The sequence below is a fragment of the Carcharodon carcharias genome, chromosome 16 (assembly GCF_017639515.1).
Source record: "Carcharodon carcharias isolate sCarCar2 chromosome 16, sCarCar2.pri, whole genome shotgun sequence".
NCBI classification, from domain to species: domain Eukaryota; kingdom Metazoa; phylum Chordata; class Chondrichthyes; order Lamniformes; family Lamnidae; genus Carcharodon; species Carcharodon carcharias.
The window spans coordinates 31,993,947-32,013,284 of NC_054482.1; the positions used below are offsets into that span (position 1 = coordinate 31,993,947).

At 43.4% G+C, this 19,338-nt stretch overlaps 1 protein-coding gene across 3 annotated transcripts in view; it reads right to left on the minus strand.

Moving 5' to 3' along the window:
* cep350 (centrosomal protein 350) overlaps positions 1-19,338 on the minus strand; it is a 217,244-nt gene that overhangs the window by 9,104 nt on the left and 188,802 nt on the right. For all 3 annotated transcript variants that reach the window (XM_041207879.1, XM_041207880.1, XM_041207878.1), the window contains exons 33-36: positions 17,765-17,844; positions 14,436-16,864; positions 11,908-12,294; positions 771-917 (exon numbers count right to left, since the gene is read on the minus strand). In XM_041207879.1, coding sequence (XP_041063813.1) covers positions 771-917; positions 11,908-12,294; positions 14,436-16,864; positions 17,765-17,844 — 3,043 coding nt within the window. The remainder of the gene's footprint in view (positions 1-770; positions 918-11,907; positions 12,295-14,435; positions 16,865-17,764; positions 17,845-19,338) is intronic.

The window sequence follows — 19,338 nt, forward strand, 5'->3', positions numbered from 1 at the left end:
GCTTGCATTATGCGCTAACCTTTCGGGTGAAACTAAAATCTGCTGATTCAGAGGCAAGAGTGCCACTCAGCTATGGCTAACACCAAGTTATTATCATCGTGTTCCAATTTTGCAGTAAAATGTGGTTCCCCAGTGATCACTGGAGATATTGGCTGCAGTATGCAAAGCCTGACTGAGTCATTTATACACTCAATCTATACATCTCAGCTCCAACCAGTAAGTATAGTAAGTATGACGTTGGTTGGAGCTGAGATGTATAGATTGAGTGTATAAATGACTCAGTCAGGCTTTGCATACTGCAGCTAATATCTCCAGTGATCACTGAGGAACCACATTTTACTGCAAAATTGGAACACGATGATAATAACTTGGTGTTAGCCATAGCTGAGTGGCACTCTTGCCTCTGAATCAGCAGATTTTAGTTTCACCCGAAAGGTTAGCGCATAATCCAAGCTGACACTCCAGTACCAAGGGAGTGCTGCAGTGTCAGAGGAGTCGTCTTTGGAAGTGAAGCCCCATCTGCCACCTCAGGTGGATGTAACAGATATCATGGCATTATTTTGAAGCACAGGGGAGTTCTCCTTGGTGCCCTGGCCAAAACTTATCCTTATCTCTGTCGAAGGGTCATGAGGACTCGAAACGTCAACTCTTTTCTTCTCCACCAATGCTGCCAGACCTGCTGAGTTTTTCCAGGTAATTCTGTTTTTGTTTTTCATACTTACTACATTGTTTCTGACAAGTGGGACAGGAAGAGTATATGGAGTTTTTACCTTCACTTCATTAAAATCCTGTGGGTTCCTCACTCGTCTGAAATAAGCAGAGCTAATCCTGCTGGGCTTCATCCACGGCGGCTGGCTGGCGTTGGGGTCTTCGGCAAAAATCTCAGTAAAAATCTCTCTAGTCAAATTAAATACAGCCTGGAAGGGTGGGGGGGAGAGAGAGAGAGAGAGAGAGAGAGAAGGGATTAGACTACTTTCTCCCTGTCCCCAAAGAAACATCTTTTTCAAAATATTGCTATTAAAAACAGCAATAGCCCCCAAAAAAGGGAATACTGTTCACAATGCATAAAACAGCAACTGTTTGCTTCACAATCTGAACCAAGTAACAATTTAAAATTCTACTGACTTGCAAGAATGAAGACATGGCAGAGATACTCTCTCATAGAGGAGAGGGTTAATAAGATTGTAGAACCACCAAAGGGAGGTGTAGATTTATTAGGCAAAAGTTACTATTATGGTACTAAAGGTGGTACCATCACTTAAAAGAGACAAGATAAACATAACTGAAACAAATCATTGTAACCAAATTATAACTGAGGATTATGTAAAATTACAGAAAGGAAACAGCACTGGCTCCAGCTCTCGGCTTCTAAAATTCCATGAAAAGCAAAATTCTTCCAGGGGTTTTAGGATAGCCAATGTAACTCATCGTTTCAAAAAAAAAGGCCAAGAAATTCTAGACCACTTAGTTTTGCTTCATTTATTAGTAAATTATTGAGACAATGACTTGGGAGACTGAAGCTAATCAGAGGCAATCAGCATTGATGTCTACTAGGGAGGCTGTGCTTGATCAAAAGGTTGAGTAAGTAAGAGAGTAAATTGATAAAGAAAAGGCAGTGTACATGGTTTATATGGATTTTCAGAAATCATTCCATAAGCTCCCACATAGAAAACATGGCAAAAGTCAACAATACCTGGAATTAAGGGGAGTGTGATCAAATAGACAGAAATGGCTGGAGAAAGTAAAGGGTCAGGGTAAAAGAAAGACTTTGGGCTAGAAAGATGTGGACAGAGAGAACCCACAGGAGCACATGTTGCGACTGCCCTTAATTGCTATAATAGTGAATGATCTTGTAAGAAATTGGGGGTCTTGAATAAATAAAAAAGAACTCTTACTTAAGCAGGTATCTTGGCAGCATTGATTGCCTCTCTTTCTAAACACTTTGACCTTTGAACAGCCTTAGTTCAAGCTGCCATGTCGACATTCCTTAGTTGTTGGATGGCATCCTGTGCATCCCCTTATCTCCCATGTGTTTAGAAAAAGATATGACCCTCAGCGGTATGTAAACAGAAAAGCAGGCCTCGGCAAGAAGATGAACAGGGGAACGGTGGCAACCAACCTGTCAGTTTGAGCACCTGTCCCCTATCCATAGGTCTGAAGGGTTGAGATTGGGGATTGACACTGGGTAAACCACCAGCCCCCAGAGATAGGGTATATCAGTGGGTGCATAGGAGGAAAGGGGAATGAACTACTGTCTAGAAGAAGACCAAGAGCCTCCTGACATCTCAGCCGAACCGAGGGAAGTCAAATGAGGAAAGGAAGGAAGACTGCCATCTGCAATCAGCGAAGGACTGTCACCCCCACCACCTGGGGCTGCAGAGATCAGCTGCAGCCATTTGTCCATTCTCCAGGTCCAGTAAACTGTCACAGGTGGAGACTTCTTCTGTCTAATTAATTAATGCATCGTATCTAAACTGTTGCTTCTTAATAAGACCATAAGATGTAGGAGTATTTGGCCCATCAAGTCTGCTCCGCCATTCAATGGGATCATGGCTGATCTGATAATCCTCAACTCCACTTTCCTGCCTTTTCCCCATAACCCTTGATTCCCTTACTGATTAAAAATCAATCTATCTCAGCCTTGAATATACTTAACGACCCAGCCTCTATAGCCCTCTGCGGTAAAGAATTCCACAGATTGACCACACCCTGAGAGAAGAAATTCCTCCTCATCTGTTTTAAATGGGTGCCCCCTTACTCTCAGATTATGCCCTCTGGTTCTAGATTCTCCCACAAGGGGAAACAACCTCTCAGCATCAACCCTGTCAAGCCTCATTAGAATCTTATATGTTTCAATAAGGTTGCCTCTCATTCTTCTAAACTCCAGAGAGTACAGGCCCAACCAACTCAACCTCTCCTCATAAGAAAATCCCTCCATTCCCAGGATCAACCTTGTGAACCTTCTCTGGGCTGCCTCCAATGCCACTTTATCTTTCCTTAAATAAGGGGACCAAAACTGTTCACAGTATTCCAGGTGTGGTCTAACTAGTGCCTTGTATAGTCTTAGCAAGACTTCCCTATTTTTATACTCTATTCCCTTTGAAATAAAGGCCAACATTTGTCTTACCCATTACCTGCTGAACTTGTATGCTAGCTTTTTGGGATTCATGCACGAGGACCTCCACATCCCTCTGTGCTGTAGCTTTCTTCAGTCTTTCTCCATTTAAATAATATTCAGCTCCTCTATTCTTCCTGCCAAAGTGCATAACCTTACACTTTCCCACATTATATTCCATCTGCCACATTTTGGCCCACTCACTTAACCTGTCTATATCCCGCTGTAGACTGTGTCATCCTCTTGCCTTCCCAATTATTTTTGTGTCATCTGCAAACTTGGCGATAGTACATTCATTTCCCTCATCCAAGTCATTAATATATATTGTAAATAATTGTGGCCCCAGCAATGATCCCTGTGGCACTCCACTAGTTACAGGTTGCCATCCTGAAAATGCCCCCTGTATCCCAACTCTCTGTCTTCTAGTAGTTAGCCAATCCTCTATCCATGCTAATATACTAGCCCCAAAACCATGGGCTCTTATCTTATTAAGTAGCCTTATATGTAGTACCTTACTGAATGCCTTTTGGAAATCCAAATATATTTCATTTTTGTTTTGGATTTCCAGCATCCGCAGTTTTTTTGTTTTTATCTCTGTTTAATTGACTGCCACTGCTCTTCAAGAAATGCCTACCTCCTTGAAGAAGTTCTGTTCTTTTCTGCGACAAGATTTCCGTACCTCTCTTTTGCCTTGCTCACCTTCATTGCTTTCCATTTCCCTCCTGGTGTTTGACAAGGTGTTTACTAAAACCCGCTTTCACAGCCATATCTCCTTTCTCAGTGACTGTCTCCGTCTCCGACTTACCCCACGTGGATTTCAACTGAAATTCCACCCCTCATGTTTCGAACCCACCCAGGATTACAGGTATCTCCGGGACATAAAACGTTTCTCGGAATGCTGTTCCCGTCACATTCTGAAATCCACACTCAGTGCCATGCGCCGCCATATGAACACACTCGACCTCTCCCTCCAGCAGCACCGCCATACCCTTTTTCAAAGCTGCGCGTGCCCCCAGTTTCATTTTATTCTTCGGCTCATCCAACGCCTCAACAAGAAACTTTTTCTCTTTCTCTCAAGTGCTAAGGAACGCAAGCTCCAACAACTCATCGAAACCAACACCCATCTAGGACCCTCCACCCCTGCCCATCCCTCCATCCCCACCCTTTCTTCCAATCCCAACCCCAGCCGTGTATTCACTATAGCCCCTGACCTTCCCCTCTCCGATGCTGAACATTCAGTGCTCAGCAAAGGACTTAGTTTCATACCCTTACGCCCTCACCTCAATGAATTTCGGGCTCGGCATGATGCTGAACTCTTCTTCCGCCGTCTTCGTCTCCGGGCTCACTTCTTTGGGCAGGAGTCCTCTCCCAGTTCAACGGATCCTTTTACCCATTTCCAATATTCTCCCTCCACCTGGACCCCTCCCTCTGGATTCTTACCTTCTCTTGATCTTTTCATTGAGAACTGTCGGCGCGACATTAGTCGTCTCAATTTCTCTGCTCCTCTCACCCATTCTAACCTGTCTCTCTCTGAACTTACTGCACTCCATTCTCTCAGGTCCAACCCTGACATTGTCATCAAACCCGCTGACAAGGGTGGTGCTGTTGTTGTCTGGCGCACTGACCTCTACCTCGGGGAGGCTGAGCATCAACTCGCAGACACTTCCTCCTACCTCTCCCTGGACCATGACCCCACCACTGAACATCAAGCCATTGTTTCCAGGACTGTCACTGACCTCATCTGCTTTGGGGATCTTCCTCCCACAGCTTCCAACCTGATAGTCGCCCAACCTCGGACGGCCCACTTCTATCTCCCACCCAAAATCCACAAACAGAACTGCCCCGGTAGACCGATTGTCTCAGCTTGCTCCTGCCCCACAGAACTCATTTCTCGTTATCTTGACTCCCTTCTCTCTCCCCTTGTCCAGTCCCTTCCCACCTACATCCATGATTCCTCTGACACATTACGTCACTTCAACAATTTCCAGTTCCCTGGCCCCAACCGCTTCCTCTTCACCATGGACGTCCAATCCCTCTATACCTCCATCCCCCACCAGGATGGTCTGAGGGCCCTTAGCTTCTTCCTCGAACAGAGGCCTGAACAATCCCCATCCACCACTACTCTCCTCCGTCTGGCTGAACTTGTTCTCACGCTGAACAATTTCTCCTTCAACTCCTCTCACTTCCTTCAAATAAAAGGTGTGGCTATGGGTACCCGCATGGGCCCCAGCTATGCCTGTCTCTTTATGGGGTACGTGGAACATTCCTTGTTCCAGTCCTACTCCGGCCCCCTTCCACAACTCTTTCTCCGGTACATCGATGATTACTTCGGTGCCGCTTCATGCTCTCGTCGGGACTTGGAAAAATTTATTAATTTTGCTTCCAATCTCCACCCCTCCATCATTTTCACGTGGTCCATCTCTGACACTTCCCTTCCCTTCCTTGACCTCTCTGTCTCAATCTCTGGTGATAAGACTGTCCACCAATATCCATTACAAACCCACCGACTCCCACAGCTACCTCGACTACAGCTCCTCACACCCCGCTTCCTGTAAGGACTCCATCCCATTCTCAGTTCCTTCGCCTCCGTCGCATCTGTTCCGATGATGCTACATTCAAAAACAGTTCCTCTGACATGTCCTCCTTCTTCCTTAACCGAGGTTTTCCACCCACGGTCGTTGACAGGGCCCTCAACCGTGTCCGGCCCATCTCCCGCGCATCCGCCCTCACGCCTTCTCCTCCCTCCCAGAAACATGTTAGGGTCCCCCTTGTCCTCACTTATCACCCCACCAGCCTCCGCATTCAAAGGATCATCCTCCGCCATTTCCGCCAACTCCAGCATGATGCCACCACCAAACACATCTTCTCTTCACCCCCCCCATCGGCATTCCGTAGGGATCGCTCCCTCCAGGACACCCTGGTCCACTCCTCCATCACCCCCTACTCCTCAACCCCCTCCTATGGCACCACCCCATGCCCACGCAAAAGATGCAACACCTGCCCCTTCACTTCCTCTCTCCTCACCGTCCAAGGGCCCAAACACTCCTTTCAAGTGAAGCAGCATTTCACTTGCATTTCCCCCAACTTAGTCTACTGCATTCGTTGCTCCCAATGTGGTCTCCTCTACATTGGAGAGACCAAACGTAAACTGGGCGACCGCTTTGCAGAACACCTGCGGTCTGTCCGCAAGAATGATCCAAACCTCCCTGTTGCTTGCCATTTTAACACTCCACCCTGCTCTCTTGCCCACATGTCTGTCCTTGGCTTGCTGCATTGTTCCAGTGAAGCCCAACGCAAACTGGAGGAACAACACCTCATCTTCCGACTAGGCACTTTACAGCCTTCCGGACTGAATATTGAATTCAACAACTTTAGGTCGTGAGCTCCCTCCCCCATCCCCACCCCCTTTCTGTTTCCCCCTTCCTTTTTTTCCCAATAAATTATATAGATTTTTCTTTTCCCACCTATTTCCATTATTTTTAAATATCTTAAAATCTTTTATGCTCTCCCCACCCCCACTAGAGCTATACCTTGAGTGCCCTACCATCCATCCTTAATTAGCACATTTGTTTAGATAATATCACCAGCTTTAACACCTATGTGTTCTGTTGTTCTATTGTTGTTGACATCTTTTGATGATCTGCTTCTATCACTGCTTGTTTGTCCCTACAACCACATCCCCCCCTCCACTTCTCTCTCTCTCTCCACCATCACCCCCAACACACCTTAAACCAGCTTATATTTCAACTCTTTCTTGGACTCGAACTCAAGTTCTGTCGAAGGGTCATGAGGACTCGAAACGTCAACTCTTTTCTTCTCCGCCGATGCTGCCAGACCTGCTGAGTTTTTCCAGGTAATTCTGTTTTTGTTTTATATTACATCTACTGGTTCCCCTTTATCTATCTTGCATGTTACCTCAAGGAATTCTAAGAAATTTGTCAGGCATGATTTCCCCTTCATGAAGCCATGCTGACTCTGCTTAATTAGATTATGCATTTCTAAATGCTCTGCTACTACATCCTTTATAATTGACTCCAACATTTTCCCAATGACAGATGTTAAGCTAACTGGCCTACAGTTACATGTTTTTTGTTTCCCTCCCTTTTTGAATAAGGGTGTTACATTGGCAGTTTTCCAATGCTCTGGGACTTTTCCAGAATCTAAGGACTCTTGGAAGATTACTACCAGTGCATCCACTATCTCTGCAGCTATTTCCTTTAATATCCTAGGATGCAACCCATCAGGTCCAGGTGACTTATCGGCCTTTAGCCCCATTAGTTTCTCTGGTACTTCTTCTCTAGCGATAGTTATTGTATTTATTTCCTCCCCCACTTTTGCCCCTTGATTATTTAGTATTTTTGGAATGCTATTAGTATCTTCTACCATGAAGGCTGTTGCAAAGTGTTTATTCAACTCCTCTGCCATTTCCTGGTTCCCCATTATTATTTCCCCAGCCTCATTCTCTAAGGGGCCTATTTTGACTTTGACATCTCTCCTCCTTTTTATATATCTAAAATAGCTCTTACTGACCGTTTTTATATTACTTGCTAGTTTACCCTCAAAGTTTATTTTCTCACTATTATTTTTTTGGTCATCTTCTGTTGGTTTTTAAAACTTTCCCAACTCTCTGGCTTACCATTAATCTTTACCACATTGTATGTTTTTTCTTTCACTTTGATACTATCCTTAATTTTCTTGGTTAACCATGGTTGGTTATCCCCTTCCTACAATCCTTCTTCCTCACTGGGATATACCTTTGTTGTGAGTCATGAACTATTTTCTTAAAAGTCTGCCATAGTTCATCAACCGTCCTTTCTGCTATACTCCTTTCCCAGTCCACTGCAGCAAACTCTGCCCTCATTCCTTTGTAATCACCTTTATTTAAGTTTAACACGGATGCTTCCGAACTAAGTTTCTCACTCTCAAACTGAATGCTAAATTCTTTTACTCTAAGATAATTTATTAAACCTGCCTCATTATACATTACCAGGTCCAAAATAGCCTGATCCCTGGTTGGATCCACAACATATTGTTCTAGGAAACTGTCCCGAATACACTATGAATTAAAACAGAAAATGCTGGAAAAACTCAGGTCTAACAGTATCTGCGGAGAGAAAGAGAGAGTTAACAGCGTCTGTGGGGAGAAAGACAGGGTTAACATTTCGAGTCCGTATGACTTCTTTAGAGCTAAGAGAAGTAAAAATGTGATGAAACTTATACTGTTTAAGGGGAGTGGAGCAGGTGAAGCTGGATAGGCAGCCAGTGATAGGTGGAGGCAAAGGAGAGATTGACAAAGATGTCATGAACAAAGGGATAAAGGGATGTTAATGGTAGTGGCACTGTCTAAAGGAGGTGCTGATGGCAGCATTAAGGTCAGAAAGCAGAATGTGGTAATAGCAGTACAAGGGCAAGCACTCTGGAAAGAACAACATGAACAAGTGATAGATGGCCCTAGTGGTGGCGGGGTGGGGGGGAAGAGCAGTGGTGGGAAAAAAGAATCACACAGTGCAGAAGAGGCCCTTCGGCCCATCGAGTCTGCATCGACACATGAAAAAATACCTGACCTACCTACCTAATCCCATTTACCAGCACTTGGCCCATAACCTTGAATGTTATGACGTGCCAAGTGCTCATTCAGGTACTTTTTAAAGGATGTGAGGCAATCCACCTCCACCACTCTCCGGGGCAGTGCTTTCCAGGCTGTCACCACCCTCTGGGTAAAAAAGTTTATCCTCACATCCCCCCCTAAACCTCCTGCCCCTCACCTTGAACTTATGTCCCCTCGTGACTGACCCTTCAACTAAGGAGAACAGCTGCTCCCTATCCACCCTGTCCATGCCCCTCATAATCTTGTATCCCTCGATCAGGTCGCCCCTCAGTCTTCTCTGCTCCAACGAAAACAACCCAAGTCTATCCAACCTCTCTTCATAACTGCCCCACCCCTCTTAAACAGTATAAATTTCATCACATTTTTACTTCTCTTTAGCTCTGAAGAAGAGGAGTCATACGGATTTGAAACGTTAACTCTGTCTTCTCTCCACAGATGCTGTTAGACCTGCTGCGTTTTTCCAGCATTTTCTGTTTTTCTTGCAGATTTCCAGCATCCACAGTATTTTGCTTTTACACTCTATGAATTCTTGCTCATGGCTACCTCTGCCAATTTGATTTTCCCAATCTACATGGAGATTAAAGTCACCTGCAAATAACATACTGCCTTTTTTACATGCCCTCATTGTTTCTTGATTTATTCTCTGTCCAACAGCATAGCTACTGTTGGGGGTCTATAGACTACTCCCGCCAGTGTGGTCTTCCCCTTGTTATTTCTTACCTCCACCTATATGGATTCCACATCTTCGATCCAGATTGTTTCTTGCTATCCTATTAATTCCATCTTGAACTAACAAAGCTACCCCACCACTCCTTCCTTCCTGCTTGTCCTTTCAAAAAGTCACATAGCCCTGAATATTTAGTTCCCAGCTTGTAATCATGTCTCCATAATGGCTATAAGATCATACCCATTAATCTCCATTTGTGCCGTTAATTAATTTATTTTGTTCCGAATACTACGTGCATTTAAGTAAAAGGCCATTAATTGTGCCTTTTACCATTTTTTCCCTCTTTGGCCCTATTTGCTGCTTTTTTTTTAATGTTTGCACTCTGTCCCTTCCTGTCACGCTCTGGGTATCATTAACTAAGTAGCTGCCCTAATCAACTTAATAAGCCATCTTAAAAATTACTTGTGACTAATCGACTGCCTATTTAAGTATCTGTGCCCCCGAACTCCAAGAGATTTTACAATCTTGACTTAGAAATCAAGAGAACAATATCACAGTGACTCTGCTCTGAAGAAGGGTCATACAGACTCGAAATGTCAACTCTGTTGCGCTCTCCACAGATGCCATCAGATCTGCTGAGTTTTTCCAGCATTTTCTGTTTTTGTTTCACAATGGTTCTGGTGAGGCTGCGGGGGAGGGGGTGCGGGAAGCGGAGATGGCAATTGTAATGACATTGTAAGAAACTGCAGGAGAATACATATATGTTGGTTATAAATGGGCGATTCAAGCTACACCTCAACCCCCTCCCATGCAATCACAGAAGGTGCAACATCTGCCCCTTTACTTCCCCCCTCCTCACCGTCCAAGGCCCCAACACTCCTTTCAAGTGAAGCAGCATTTCACTTGCACTTCCCTCAATTTAGTCGATTGCATTCACTGCTCCCAATGCAGTTTCCTCTACATTGGAGAGACCAAACGCAGACTGGGTGACCGCTTTGTGGAACACCTTCGGTCTGTCTGCAAGCATGACCCAGACCTTCCTGTCACTTGCCATTTCAACACACCACCCTGCTCTCATGCCCACATGTCCATCCTTGGCCTGCTGCAATGTTCCAGTGAAGCTTAACGCAAACTGGAGAAACAGCACTAGGCACTTTACAGCCTTCTGGACTGAATATTACAATTTCAGATCTTGAACTCTCTCCTCCATCCTCACCCCTTTTTGATCCCCCTTTTTCCAATATTTATTTTTTATATATATATATTTTCCCACCTATTTCTATTATTATTTTAAAAATTTTATTTCCATTCACTGTTTTATCTCCACTTTTTAGCTTATTTCGATATTTTAGCCAGTATCACCACCATCAACACCCCTTCGACATTTTGTTTATGACATCTTTTGCAATCTCTCCTTTGCCTCCACCTATCACTGGCCCCCTATTCAGCTTCACCTGTCCCACCCCCCACCCCCACCCCCAAAAACAGTATATATTTCACCACATTTCTACTTCTCTTTAGTTCTGAAGAGTCATATGGACTCGAAACGTTGACTCTGCCTTTCTCTCCACAGATGCTGTCAGACCTGCTGAGTTCTTCCAGCAACTTTTGTTTTCGATACAAGGACAATGCAGTTTAATTTAGCAAGGTATGAAGTCATACGTTATGAATGGTAAGGAAAGGAAGTACACCTGAAGTGGTAAGGTTTTAAATGGGATAGGGCAGAGGCCAAAAGCACTTACGCACACAGGCCAATTAATGTGATAGATAAGGCTGCAAAAAAGGCAAACAGCCTTGCTATTCATCTAGATACATAAATCAAAAAAGGCAACATTTAACTTGTACAAGATCTTAGTTAGAACATTGTGGGAACCCTATTGTAGAATATTTACAATGTAAATTCACTAAGACATTACCAGAAAAAGGGTTATAGTCACAATCTCAGGCTTGGGAAGTTACAGGTATCTTCATTCCAAGGTTATGGGGTAAGCTGCAGGAGATCCTCAGATTCGAGAAAATTTTAAGATGATAACTAGATTGTTTCCACTGGTTGACAATATAGCAACAAAGAGCCACAAATTTAAGAGAACAAAGATGGGAGTTTGAAAAAATATTTAGAATGGCTGGAAGAGGGCATTATACATTGTGTAAATGGAAGCAGAAGAAAAGTCCAGTGAGTAGGCAAAATTATAGCAGGCGGAGTTCAATGAAGCGGACAAATTAATGGTGGGAGACTAGAAACTGTGGAGGAGAAAGAAGTTTAGGACGGGTAGGGAGGGGGTGAATTTGTAAATTGAATTCAGGGCAGTCATTAGGATCAAGGTAATATTTTTAACCTGTACATTTGAGGCGACAGCAGAAATCTGGCATTATTGCAGCCTTGCCCTTTAATTTCCATATCCTTATCAGTTATGTACATAGTCAACCAGAGCTGCTGTGGAGCACCACTCACCACATCTTTCTTACCAATATAACAAAATACACATTTTGTCTTTAAGCACAAAAGCTAAATCTCACCTCACAATAAACTCTTTTGCTGACGCTCTCTACATCTTGCCCTTTATTATTCCCAAGATAGTCTGGGGGTATTTGCACATCTCGCAGATCATGGCCGAGTTCCTGCCACTTCCACAGCTCCTCGGCTGCTGCATGGACTAACTTCTCAACCTCGAATGCATCATGAGGTACAGCAAAGTAGGGCTCCTCGTGGATTTTCTGAGGTACAGTTTTTGGCGGCAGGGGCTCCTGGACTGGCTGCTGCGCTTTATGACAGCTCAGTCCAAAGTCCTCGTCAAACCAGTCTTGGTCCTCTCCCAGGTCATCGAGTAGTTCACGGCTCAATTCCAGCTCTGCCAGGCGCTTGGCCAATTCCTCCTGCCCACTTGTGCCAAACACTGGACTGCCCTGTCACAAAGTACAGAGAGACAAACTATTGGACCAATCTGGAAATTTGAGGTCAGGAACAAGGTGAGGTGGAATTTATTTCAAAACATTAATGGACAAAATGAGGTTTTAATAAACTGAAAATTAAGCTTTTAAATCAGAAGCCAAACAAAATGGGAACAGTATTTGTTTTAGTTCAGAGTATGCCGGATAGACACAGGCTATGAACCTCTGGAGTCCATCTTTCAATCTGCCCACAGCCATGAAATAAAAATTGTTGGATCTTCACATGTAGTTGAGACGTACAAGATTTATACTTTGGCAAGACCGGGCACTCCCACTAACGCAAAACCCACTTAACGGGGTAGGGATAAATTTTTTAAAACTCAGAATACTCAGCCTTAACCAAGGAAGTGGAAAAAAAAATCTCTACAGGTGTAATTTTGCAAAGTATCTTCAAGCAGTCTTCCTGAGCATGTTACAAAAAGGACATGCTACGTTTATCCATGTGGTGTGATTAATATACCCTCTCTAGTTGTTATTTCACAGGACTCACAGAGGGGGATATCGGTGATGCATTGGCATAGTGACATTGTCACTGAACTAGTATTCCAGAGGCCCAGGGAAATGCTCTGGCAACCTGGGGACCCTATACATACTCTGGGACCCCATACAGACACTGGGACACGATTCTGGGACTGGGTTCACAGCAGATGGTGAAATTTGAATCAATAAAAGTCTGGAATTAAAAGTCTGATGACGACCACAAAACCATTGCTGATTGCTGGTTCACTAATGTCCTTTAGGGAAGGAAATCTACCGTCCTCACCTGGTCAGTCCAACATGTGGCTCCAGACCCACAGCAATGCGGTTGATTCTTAAATGCCCTCTGAATGAGGGAAATTAAAGATTGGCAATAAATGCTGGCCTTGCCAGCAATGCCCACAACCCATGAATGAATAAAACCACTGCTGACTATGATGGAGTGTGGAGAAAAGAGGGATACTGCTTTTGATTGGTTTAGGGAAGAGTCAACCTCCCTCACACTAGGCAGTCACAAGGAAAACAGGCAGCTGTATTTAACCATGGATATGGTACCGTGTATTTTCAGAAAGTTTTTGACGCGTGCTATATAAATCTCTCTTGGATTGGAGGATTCCCTTCATCTACCAACTGTGGTGTACTTTGGGAAGTGAATTATTTCAGATTGGATGATCAGATGTTGATCATTTCCAGTTTAACTACTGCATCGCCTTAGGTTTACCTAAACAGTGCAGGAATAAATATGAGTATTTGCAAATCATTCTGTTTGGGCAGAACAGCCACGTGTCAGTTTAGTCAGGATGTCACTGTGTTAAATCAAAGCAGCTCAAGCACTTACTTCAATGATGTATTACCTTTCTGAACACTCACAATGTATGAAAAATATGAGGGCAATATAAGCATGCAGAAAGCTGCTCTTCCAATAGAATGTTCATTTGTACAACCCACTTAATGATAATCATACTCCTGTTCTTCTAATCAGATGGCTGTTCAAGTCTTTGGACTTTGCTTCAGGATATTGTGCTTTAATATACTTTACACCACACGTCTGAACAAGTCCAAGATTTAAAAGAATACTATTCAAAACTTGGTTTAAAAGGATTAGTTTTAAAACGCTGCTCCCCTTTTAAAAAGCAGAGATGTACAGGAGCAAAAGGCCTGAGAAATTTTCATGGAAATCACAAGGTCCTAACCTCATTAATTACTAGTAAAAATGGTCACAAATCCTACAGCAGTAATCAGACGTGTGTACACATTTTGTGAATTGATGGGCAAGGTAGAAAGCACCCAAAACACCAGAAATTTAAAGGAGATGCACCAGGGTATGATTTCATTACCTACAATATATTTATCCAATTAGCAATGTATTCCTCATGATAGTCTTTGCTAAAGGGTCCTTTTTTAGGGAAGTCTCCGAAAAAGATGCTGATCTGCATGCATAATGAGCCTGAAATATTGGGGTTGATTCTTACTCCCATGGCAATAATTAGGTTAAAATTTTGGGAGCTTGATAGACCCTGGGATTGTTTTAAAACACTATGGCTTTACGATAGATAATGTATCTCTGATTCTTAAAAGTAAAACACATCCCAAAATACAGGTTCAAAATTCATACTCACAGGTCTAGGACAAAGATCTGGAGATAATACTTCCTCCTTATCCTCATCACTGTCATCCCTTTCAGCAGATGTCTGCTGTTGGACAACATCCTCATTTTGTATCTCCAGACCCTTGGGAGATGACCTAGGTGAGGATTCAACATCCGATTTGAACTGCAACTCTTGGTTAGTAAGATGGATCTTCACATCTCGAGACTTCTTGAGTTGCTGCAATTGATTGACAGTGTCCTTGACATAGGAAGACAGGATAATATCAGCCAATGAGCTGGCTTTTGTCTCATTGCTCTTCAAATCATCTCCTTTATAATCCTCACTGTCTTCATGATGGTTCTTTACTTCCTCTCCTTTAAAGTCCTCACTCTCCTCATATATTTCCTCAGATTCAGGCTCGAGGTTTGGTATTCTTATCTGGGCCTCAAGTTGTTCCTTTTCCCTGTTCAGTAAATCCAAGAGAGGAGTTGAAGTCTTCTCATGGATAGCAGGTGAAAATTCCTCCTTTGTTTCACCGGAAGAACACACAGAGAACTCTGTGACAAAATCAGTGGCCGCCTCCAGCACAATTGTGGATGCCTTCTCTAGGGGCACGTCAGGTGGGTTAAAATTTTCTTCACCCTGGTCTTTGCTCAAATTTGCCAATTGTTCCTCCTCACCCAACTTGGGCAAATACTCCTCTAAATTCTGATCACAAACAAAAGACTCCACTGCTTTACCAGATTCATTGATAATACGCAGAAATTCAATGGTATTAGGTTCAGAAAAAGGATTTCTTGCATGTTGGTCATTTAAGTTGTTTTCAAAAACAGTCAGCTTAAAATCCACTTGATCAATAGGGGTTTCACTTAAATCCGACTCTCCTTCCTGCAGTTTGCTTTCTTCTTTTGAAAGCTCTGGTCTTTCCTCATCCCCGCTGCATGTTTTGTACTCTTGATCTAATTTATCTTCTAAGAACAGCTCACCTTCATCTTCCGTTGTATCGATGACATTCTCATAATGCTCAGGTAGAAGGGAAATCTTGTGGGGAGGAGCAAAGATGCCATGTTTGTCCTTGCATCTGAAGTACTCAACTTCATCATATGTGCCATTATTACTGCCTTCTGGTGTATCCAGCTCCACACCAGCCCAAAAGCCATTGGCAAAGTTTGTTCTTCCCTTGAAGCGAAGTGTCCCTGGTTGGATGCTACTAACTAAAACTCTGGCACCAATTTGGAATTCGGGCAGCTCATCGGTTTCACGCGATGTAGGCATTGGAGTGTGACACGGGGAGGGAGAGTGCGATGGCACAGGTGTCTGTTCATTGCTGGCATCACTTGGCTCCTCAGTTCTGCACTTCTCAGTTGGTGATTTCAAATCCAGAAGTTGTTCTGAATGTATGCTACCACAGCTGGAAAAGGATTTCTCACTCAACCGCTCACTGATTTCATCATCTACGCTGCTGCTTGGGGAGACACTTCGAGAAGGCTTCTCCCCTTCACTAATTTCCTCCTGCTTGGAACATTCAGCATAGGAGAGCATTTGGGGCTCAGTGACATTTTCATCATAAGTAACCTTGTTTCTTGGTGAAAGGACCCCTACAGATTTGGAGTCAGCTTTATAACTCCCAGCACGTGAACTTTCATCCATATCTTCAGATGCCTCCTTTCTTGGCGATGACTCAAAATCTTCTGAGTAAGATGTCTCCTTGCCCAGGGATAGGCGCTCAAAATCTTGAGGATAGGAATCATTCTTTTGTGGTGTTTTATCCAAAGCCCTATGGTGAGAACTCTCAGATCCAACCAAGGTGTCTGACTTAACTGATTTAACAATTTTCACAGAACTAGCTGAAAGATCAATCATTCCATCTTCCTCATCAGTACGGCCTTCCTTGTGCAAGTCGCATTCTTCACCCTTCAAATCCTCAAACTTCTTTTCAACATGCGCGGCCACAAAAGGCTGTTCTGTGTTATCAGATAGGACGGTGCTTCGCTGAGTCAATCCCTCGATAAGCTCAGAGATGTCGAGGGGCTGTGGTTTTTCACTGTCTAGTTTCAGTAAAGGCTCAGACTTATCGGACTGCTGAGAGGGGCCAAGCACGTCATCTACATCAGACTCTTCTGACTTTATATTTTCAAGTTCCTCCTGGACATCATCTTGCATGGATCGATGACTGGACACAACACTTTCATCACCAGAACCATCTTCAGACCTAATGGCCAACTGATCTGGCAAACGACCACATTCAAGAGCTCCCTTTTGATGGGGGAATGCTGGCAAGTTATCTAGCTTCTCAACAAAGTCTGGTTGAGATCTCACATGAGATTTGAAAACTGGAGAAGGGCTTCTAGAGGACTCATCAACTCGACTATCAAAGACTGCAGACTTGCTTTGATCTGATGACTGTAGTTCGCTGAGCAAGTTGGATATCTGTCCATTTGGACTCGATGATCTTTGGTCTGTAGCAAACAAAAAGTAATTAGTGTTACTCAATCGTCTCTTTAAAGGAAGGAAATGGATGTATACAACACCTCAGGACCCACCACCACCCCACCCAAATCACTTTACAACAAATCAACTACTTTTTAAAGTGCAATCACGGTTGAAACATTGGAATCACAGTAGCTAATTTGTACACAACAAGATTCCACAACCAACGAGCTCAACGGCGAGTTAATTTGTCTGAGGTGTTGGTTGGGGGCTAAGTAATAACCAGGGCACCAAAGAACTTTCCCTATTTCTTCAAATAGTGCCAAGGGATCTTTTACATCCACCCAATGGACGGATAGGGCCTCGGTTCAGTGTCTTAACCAAAGATAGCACCTCCAACAGTGAAGCACTCCCTAAACACTGGAGTGTCATCCTGGATTCTAGGGCTTCAGTTCCTGAAGTGGGACATGAACTTAATTTACCCTCATAAACTTGCAATGACAACCCTAGAAAATGCAATTTTGATTTTTTTTGAAAAGCGGCATTCTCAATAAAGGAACAAGAAAAGGTTTAATGAAATAAATGCCATTTAGATTATTTTTAAAAAGTCCGTCTAGTGATAACATGCACAAGATCCAAACTAAATGCAAAAGATCTAGATACAAGGGAGAGCAGATTGAGCTGGAGTTCGGTGTAGCAAAAGATTGCAGAATTACCAAAAATAAATATATTAGCTGTCGATTTACACTAGCTTTCAATGTGAAGGCTGACTGCTTGCTAAATACATCAAGTTAATATATTAAAACGAAAGTAAGTATTTTCTAGAACTTCTCGATCCTACACTAATTTACCATTATTACGGCTATTTTAAAGACACAGCCCCTGGGGTCCAAATGTATTGGTTTGTGTTTGTGGTGACAGGTACATACCCTGCTTGGCAATGGAGCCCAGTGATGCTCTGGATATTTCACCCTCAGTAAGGACTTTCCAATTCTTTGCAGACTCAGACCTGAAACACAGAAAACAAATTCTAAACTCGGAGCTCAGCAGCGTAAAAGTCCGTGGAGTATAAACAACTTAGCTACTCAGTGATGGGTAAATCCAGTCACCCCATTCCTGGACAGCGGTGCACAAGGAGGCAGTCTCCAAACTGAGCAACATTTCCCCATCTCTGCCTAACCTTCAGGAAAGTCTGCAATATATACAACTGATAACTGAACATTGTCACCCAGTCAGAATCCTGATACTGCTGTGCCAATATTCTCCAGCAATCTTTTGTGACTTGCTTTTCTTCTCATGACTTGCCCTGCCGGAAGAGTCATTTACAGCACATAAGGAACCCATTCGGCTCATAGAGTCAATGTCAGCTCTCCATGGAGCAACATAGCAGATGTCGTTCAGTAATAGTCACATTTTAAATTCCAAGACCAACAGATTTCTGCACTGCTGGCTGTAGGGGTTATATCAACGAAAAGGCAATCAGCTATCAAAAAAGTCTTCGAGTGTAAAACAATTCTCACTCTGATCCATAATAGAGCTGAAGAAAAATTAACCAGGAGTAAGAAAGGTGCCATCCTGATCTGATGGTACAGCATGCCAAATACAAACCACCATAAAAATCTACCATGCTTCAATTATAAAAGAGTCCCAATTTTTACTTTCCACACATATTTCTCTCCATGCACTAGTTATCTTAAGGGCATTAAGATGCCAAGCAGTTGGAAGGTGCAGTCCTCCTGACCCAGTGGCTTACAAAGTTTCAATTAAATGACTATCTGCTATCAACACCCAAAAGAGGAGAAAGTAACTGCAGCACTTAGAACAAACAAATTGAGGGTGGCATGAGGCCTGGTGCATATTGTGTGGAAGCAATGGGGTCAACACCAAGTTGAATTTCTACTTACTCCTTTCCCACATTAAGGTGTAAACTTTACTTGGTTATATCAAGGTGAGACCAGAAAGAGGCAACATTGGAGTGTGGGCTCTTTTGACACTACAGGTGACCACACAGCAATGCTCACTATCTATACGTAACCAGGCCTTGAGGCTGCAGCAACCAGCTCTTCGGACAACACCGTTGGATGGAGACAGGGAAGGGAGAGGCAGAAAAAAATTCAAATTTCAAGTATAAAAGGGTGTTAAATATGAATGGAGAAAAGAATCATTGTCCATTTCAGTGTATGCAAAATTACAGCATGGGGGCAAGGAGTATACAGATGGCAGTTTACAATCCCAACAATACTTAGATTTTGTGGAGATCCTTCACTCCCAGGGCGACCTCATGGCACATCCAAAAACTCTCATAATTGACTCGCTCAGATAATGTATGAACATATAACATTCTGCAGCAATTGCACAGGTTTCGTGTCAATGCAATCTCCAGCAAACACTTACTTTTTTAAAACAATGAAAGACACACACAGAATGAAAGACATTAAACCCCTGATAGTTATAACCTTGGGTTATGAAACATTCCATCAGGGAAGGTTGAACAAGCCTCGGG